This window comes from Acanthisitta chloris, unplaced genomic scaffold (assembly GCF_000695815.1).
Source record: "Acanthisitta chloris isolate BGI_N310 unplaced genomic scaffold, ASM69581v1 scaffold2998, whole genome shotgun sequence".
In the NCBI taxonomy this organism is placed as follows: Eukaryota; Metazoa; Chordata; class Aves; order Passeriformes; family Acanthisittidae; genus Acanthisitta; species Acanthisitta chloris.
The window spans coordinates 51,604-57,982 of record NW_008688529.1 but is presented as its reverse complement, the minus strand read 5'-3'; the positions used below and the strand labels follow the sequence as shown (position 1 = coordinate 57,982).

Sequence of the window (6,379 nt, the reverse complement as noted above, 5' to 3'; positions counted from 1 at the left end):
TCCTTCTCTTCTTCTTCCTCCTCCTCCCTCCCCTCTCTTTCACTCATACTTTTCCCATTTCAGGCTCTAAAACCTTTTCAGTTTTATGGATGCTACACTTTTTCATAGCCATGCCAAGGTTATTTCTGACATTTTACACCTTTTCCTTTCTGTAACAAAGCAGCCTTTGTAGACAGGAAAAGGCTTGAACATTCTGAATGAATCAGCTCTTCTGCTATATATGAGTAGACCATTAGATTTGAGTACTGTATATAAAGCAAGATTTTTTGAATGAAAAGCATTGCTTACAATCTTTTGTCAGAAATTACCTACTACAAAAAGGCATTTCTAAAATCAGTGTATCTAGGCATATTGATCTGTATTGGTTCATGGTTATGTGTTGAAAAATTTAATTTAACATGCTTCGCTTAAAGTAAGTTGGATATTATGAATGTACTTTTTGTATCTACAGTATCTTTATTAGCTTGCAGCAAGTATTTTCATGAAATGCTGGCTATAACTTTTCCTAGGGTCACCTGTGTGGTTTAATGTCTTTGTTATTGGAAATGCACAAACCATTCCTGTGCCTCATGCACAGCATTTACATACAATGTTTGATTCATTGATGAGTTACAGGCATGTGCCACACTCTTCCATGAAGACTGGGTGCTGTATGCCAAGTGTTTGATTTCTTACAGCAGCTCTGGTGTCTTCATCCTTCTCTCCTACCTCCATGAGTGCATACAGCCTGAGTTCCCTGAACATGGGGACCTTACCTCGCAGCCTCTACTCCACCAGCCCCCGTGGGACAATGATGAGGCGGAGGATGAAAAAGAAGGACTTCAAAAGCTCCTGTAGGTGGTAACAGCATTTGTTCAAAATGTCCAGTGAATGGGTGGAGGAGGGGGGAGTATATAGGAAAAAAGATACACAGTACCTTAATTATATATATATGTATATTTTTTCTAGGTAGAAGAGAGGGAAACATCAGTGTAAAAACATTTGTCCAACACTAAAATGAGATGAGTTGGTGCTATGCAGCATAACTATCGTAACTGAAATATATGAAGTAATGGTTTCTTGAGACATTTCTGGAAGAGTTTGTTATACCATTACCAAAGTGATTTTCGAATTTCTTTTTCAACTCTTCCAGTTTGCGTTAGTTGAATAGTCAAAATCAGATTGCTGGTAAGCTCAACCAGCTGTCACATTCCAGAAGGCAAAAAGCTTGCCACAGCAACTCCTAGGCAGTTCTGATGTTTATATCTATCCCATAAACTGCGCAGTCATTTTTGTGAGGAAGAGCAACTAATAGCCTTCTTCGATGACTCTCTGGGATTCAAAGTATGGATTTCCTATGAGCCAGTAATTTCCCAAGGCAGGGTAGATGTATTTCAGGCTGTTCCACTTTGCATATGGCAAAGTTGATAAGAGGACTGGAGCATCTCCCCTATGAAGACAGGCTGAGGAAGTTGGGGCTGTTCACCCTGGAGAAGAGAAGACTGCGTGGAGACCTCATAGCAACTTCTCAATACCTGAAGGGCCTATAAGGGAGAGGGACTCTTTTATAGGAACTGCAATGATAGGACAAGGCATAATGGGTTCAAACTGAATGAGGGGAAGTTTAGGTTAGATATTAGAAAAAATTTATTTACTGTAAGGCTGGTGAGACACTGGAACAGGTTGCCCAGAGAAGTGGTGTCTGCCCCAACTCTGGCAGTGTTCAAAGCCAGCATCCTGGTCTAGTGGGGAGGTGTCCCTGCCCATGGCAGGGGGGGGTGTGACTAGATGATCTGTAAGGTCCATTCCAACCCCTAAAATTCTCTGTTTTGAGAAGTCTATGTTTTGAGAAATATTCACTGGCCAGAGAGAGTGTGGCTGTGTCAGTGCATTGTTTCCCAGACCCCATGTAAGTGCCACCTCTCCTTTTGGGTTGTCCATCTTCATGTGATCCTCATCAGCTCAGTTCCTCCAGGGCAGGGAGGTGAGAACTGCTCTGCAAATCATGTGCTCTGGATAATAATGCTTACAGTTGCACTCTGGAAGAACTGAGTTGCTGTGCACTGCAGTGCTGCTGCCCTGTTTTGAAGATTTCCCATGGTCATAGCTAAATCAGAGCAAACCAGCAGCCTCTAACTAGAGCCAGTCACTATGGAATTGTGGGGACATGTTTGAGAGGGGAACTGAGGTTTTGCTTCCTTGCAGTTTTTTGTTGCTTACTTGTTCTTATTTCTTTCATAAAGCAAACATTTTTGCACAACATTTGCCTGTAAGCGCATTTTTAATTTTTAATCCTATCAGCCATTTTTCACAGCTCATCTGTTGACATGTTAGCTTCTAATGCATTCTTGTGGGTCATGGGGGGGATACTGTGTCCATCATGCTATGGTATCAGTAGGGGTCCAGCTCTTACATGTTCTCAAGTGCACATGACAAACAGTAGCAGTGTTACACTAGTAGTAATTGATTTGAATAGTAAAATCAATACAAAAATAGTTCTTTGATTGTGCTGTATTTTAGCTGTTCAACAAGGGATGAAATCCTCAAAGCTAATCCTATTAGAGATCTTGGAAACAGCTGTTACTTGTGTTGTTAAATTTTTCAGATATTTTTCCTTCAAGGAAGCCTTGCCCTGTAATGTATTGTCTTGCAAAGGCTCAAAACAAGGCCAACGACGTGACATTTAAGTGGGACAGTCACATAAGCACTGCAGCCCAACCTGAAAGATTCCTCAAAAGGCCCTGGGGATGACAAGCTGCTATGATTAAACGAAACAGCTGTTACTTGTGTTGTTAAATTTTTCAGATATTTTTCCTTCAAGGAAGCCTTGCCCTGTAATGTATTGTCTTGCAAAGGCTCAAAACAAGGCCAACGACGTGACATTTAAGTGGGACAGTCACATAAGCACTGCAGCCCAACCTGAAAGATTCCTCAAAAGGCCCTGGGGATGACAAGCTGCTATGATTAAACAAATCTCTAAGATCTTGGAAACAGCTGTTACTTGTGTAACAAGTAAAATCTCTAGCTATGAGGAGTTAGGACAAGGCTTTCTTGTGGGGTAGTTTAGTATGCATTTGCATTGTGAGATCTGAACGTAGAGCATTACAAAATATATGGAACCAGCCCCATGACCGAGTGGGTCTGTGCCTCACTACAAGCAGTGACTGTATCAACAACCCTGAGTTAGAACTGGCTTTGGAGGAATTGGCTGGCCAGCCAGATTTGCTTGCTCTTTTTGTGAGGTTGCTTGTCAGTCTGTGCAGAGTTGCATTCTCTGTTGCTAGATTTATACCCATGCATGTGAGAGCAGTTAACAGCCAACTTAGGAGACCCACACTGTACTGAATGTGCTACATGTGACCATGATAGAGAATGACTGGTCCTGTACCTTGGAAAACCTTGCCCCTCTCCCTTTGTTGGAGACTCATGAGCACCAGGTTGCATTAACTGATGTGCTTTTAATGAAAAAGGAATAGCACATTATCTTAATTTTAGTGGGATTTTCTTCCTTTAATCCAGATGGATCATTCGAGGATTTTATTAGTGTAACTTTAATAAATCTTTTAGAATGTCATTTGGGAAGAAATGTATGTAGGGTGCTATAAAGTTTATATTCCAGTTATTTAGGAAAACTTGCATAACTTAATGTGGTCATGCCAAAATTCATGGTGATGGAGTGGACAGTACAGGGGGTTGCAAGACTTTTATGGCCATGAATTTACAATCATTGCATTAGTTATGCTGATCTTTCCAAACATGTGGCTGTAAAAATTGAGGGCATGCCCTGCTGTCACATGCTTTGTTTATGCCACTTGTTTTCAATTTTTATTCTTCCTCTGCTTTTGTTTGTTTGTTTTAAAGTATGGTAACACAGATTATTATTTGGTCAAAGTTTAAATCCTGAAGTATTTTGTAATAAGTTCATATTAGTACTTGAAAACAAGGCATAATTTATACCAACTTACATTACTAGGGCTACATATCTGGTAGAAATTGGAGAGGGTGTTAGACATTGATCCATGCTGTTTCCTCAGTTAGCTGCTTTTGGAATTTCTGAAGGGTCAGAGTGGGAGACTGGAGGCATAATAATCTGTTATTAAGTACCTTTAAATACATCTTGCTCTGCTTCTTGTATGACTACAGGAATATAAGTAACAAGTACATAGTCTTCAAATTCAATATGATAACTGCAGAGCATAGAGCAAAACAGCTCCCAGGACTGTTGATAGGAGTTAGACGAAAAATATACAAGTATGCTAAAATTTATCCCTAGCAGTAACAACTAGGGTTCACTGAAACTACATATATGTCCATGTCCCATTTTAAATCATTAAGGCTGCTTCCTGACCTGTAAATCTTATAATCCTTCGAGCAGTTATTGTTGAGTTACAAACCCCAACGTGCACAAAGATGTAGTTTTGGGTAACCGTGACATTTTGTAGAGGCTTAGCAGATAGCTATTTTTACATGATTAGGAAAGGATATTTTTGTCCCTTCTTTTTTCGTTACTATTTCTCTTTCATTTTCTTTAGGACTGGGAGGAGCTCCTAATTGTCACTTTTAAGGTTAGCGTCATCAAAATGTTTGTCAGAGTGAGTTTTAAATCTCACAGACAGTGACTTAATTTCCCAATGTGAATTAAACCTTTAGCTGTCCCAAAATTTGAAATAAACTTTATGAGACATGCAGGTGCCTGGTAGGGTGTTATAAAAAGAGTAAGTTACAGTCAGCTAGATACCTGCTGCACAGGGAGAATGGACACACAAGTGTTGGGAAATAAAGGTGAAGCTAACAAGTAATTGTTGTATGACCTTTAAGAAAGGGAAAATGGAACTTTTCTGAGATTGGATGCCCTAAATTTAGATATTTCTAGAAGGTGCATTAGGGGATCTGGTGTCATATTAACTCTGAATTTATTTGGCTTGGTCATATTTTAGCATTTGCAGCACTGATGGCTGTAGAAACCTGTTTCTCATATGCAGTAAATGCTAAAGCTGGCAACAGTTTCTAAGAACAGATTATTAGTATTTGCACTTGTGTATAAACATGTCTTACTGAGTGCAGATAAGTGAAACTGTAAGAAGGAAGCTATTCAGTTACTGAAATAATACACATTTCTTACAAAGGAAAATTAAAATGTGATGTGATAGGGAGAATTCACAGTAATTTGAAAAAGATGGTTTCAAAGAGGAAGGGAGAAAGAAACTCAGTGAGGTTTTTGGCAAGTGAAACTTTTGCAAAGAACTGTCATTGCCAACTGTGCCATATCAATCAGATTTTATGCTGTTTCAGAGCAAAAGTCTAAGTCTCGCTGCCCCAAAGTGCAGGAAAATACTTATGTCTGACATGTTTGTACAGCTGTGCTAATATTATCTATAATGTTAAAACAAGAACAGCTTTTTTCCTGCATCTAATAGAAAAAATTCCACATGTAAACTATGCCTCAGATAAACTAGGAACTTTTATCTAATTCTCTAGTAGCCACTGCAGCTAGAAATGGGTCTTGAAGGAAGTTAGATGTGGAGAGGTAACGATGTAGATTTATAACACAAAGCCATTCCAAATCCTTGGCATTGGAGGATATCATTACTGTACAAGAATTGAAAAGCTCTAGCTTTCTGTGTATGCAGTAGTTCTTTACTGTGGGAATTCAAACAATGATACAATAGACATTTTGACAGAGATCAAGGAACCAAAGGTGCAGTCTCCTCCTTTCATAGGTCATTGCATTGAATCTTAATGTTGTTTTTGTCTTGATTTGTTCTGTACTGCAGCCTTTCAGAGAAAGAATAAGAATAGAGAGAGGGAGTAAATCAGGAGAACAGAAGTAGCTGCCCATGTTTCTCACAGAAGGGTCCCCCAGTGGCTCTGAGAGACCTCAAAGAACCTTTTTTCACACAATCCCTTGAGATATGGTGATTGCTAAAACAGAGGGGGCTCGTTCAACTTCCTCATACTACCCAGTTAGCCTGACAAATTGCTGACTTGTAGCAAACATGTACAAGGAGAAGGCATCCTTATTTCTTGCAAGCAGGCCTGGGCCATGTGCTTCGTTGCTAAAAACAATGCATTGCTGTGAGATGTTCAAAAGAACTCATGGGAATCAGCCTGAATAACAGCTGGGCTTGTGCCTCCAATTCCCCTAGCTCCTGTGAAAATTCTGCTCATCCATGCCTCAAACCTAATGCAAACAGAATTCAAGGATGTTCTAAGATTTTTGTGGTGAGGATATCAAACACATTTATTTTACTCAGTACAAGAGCTATCTTTTTACATTCTAACATTCAACCAGATTTCTTATATGCTTATATGTTATAACTGTTTATATATAATTTATAAAATTTACCCTAAATTGACTTTAAAAGAGATGTTTTGTTGACTAGGTTTATTTTACAGATCA

The 6,379-nt window shown here is 39.3% G+C and overlaps 1 protein-coding gene across 1 annotated transcript in view; it reads left to right on the top strand.

Annotated features, from left to right (window-relative positions):
- Positions 1-6,379, top strand: part of GRIP1 (glutamate receptor interacting protein 1) — a gene marked incomplete at its 5' end in the record, with an annotated part of 104,314 nt that overhangs the window by 62,463 nt on the left and 35,472 nt on the right. Inside the window, one exon of the mRNA XM_009081039.1 lies at positions 678-833. Coding sequence (XP_009079287.1) covers positions 678-833 — 156 coding nt within the window. The remainder of the gene's footprint in view (positions 1-677; positions 834-6,379) is intronic.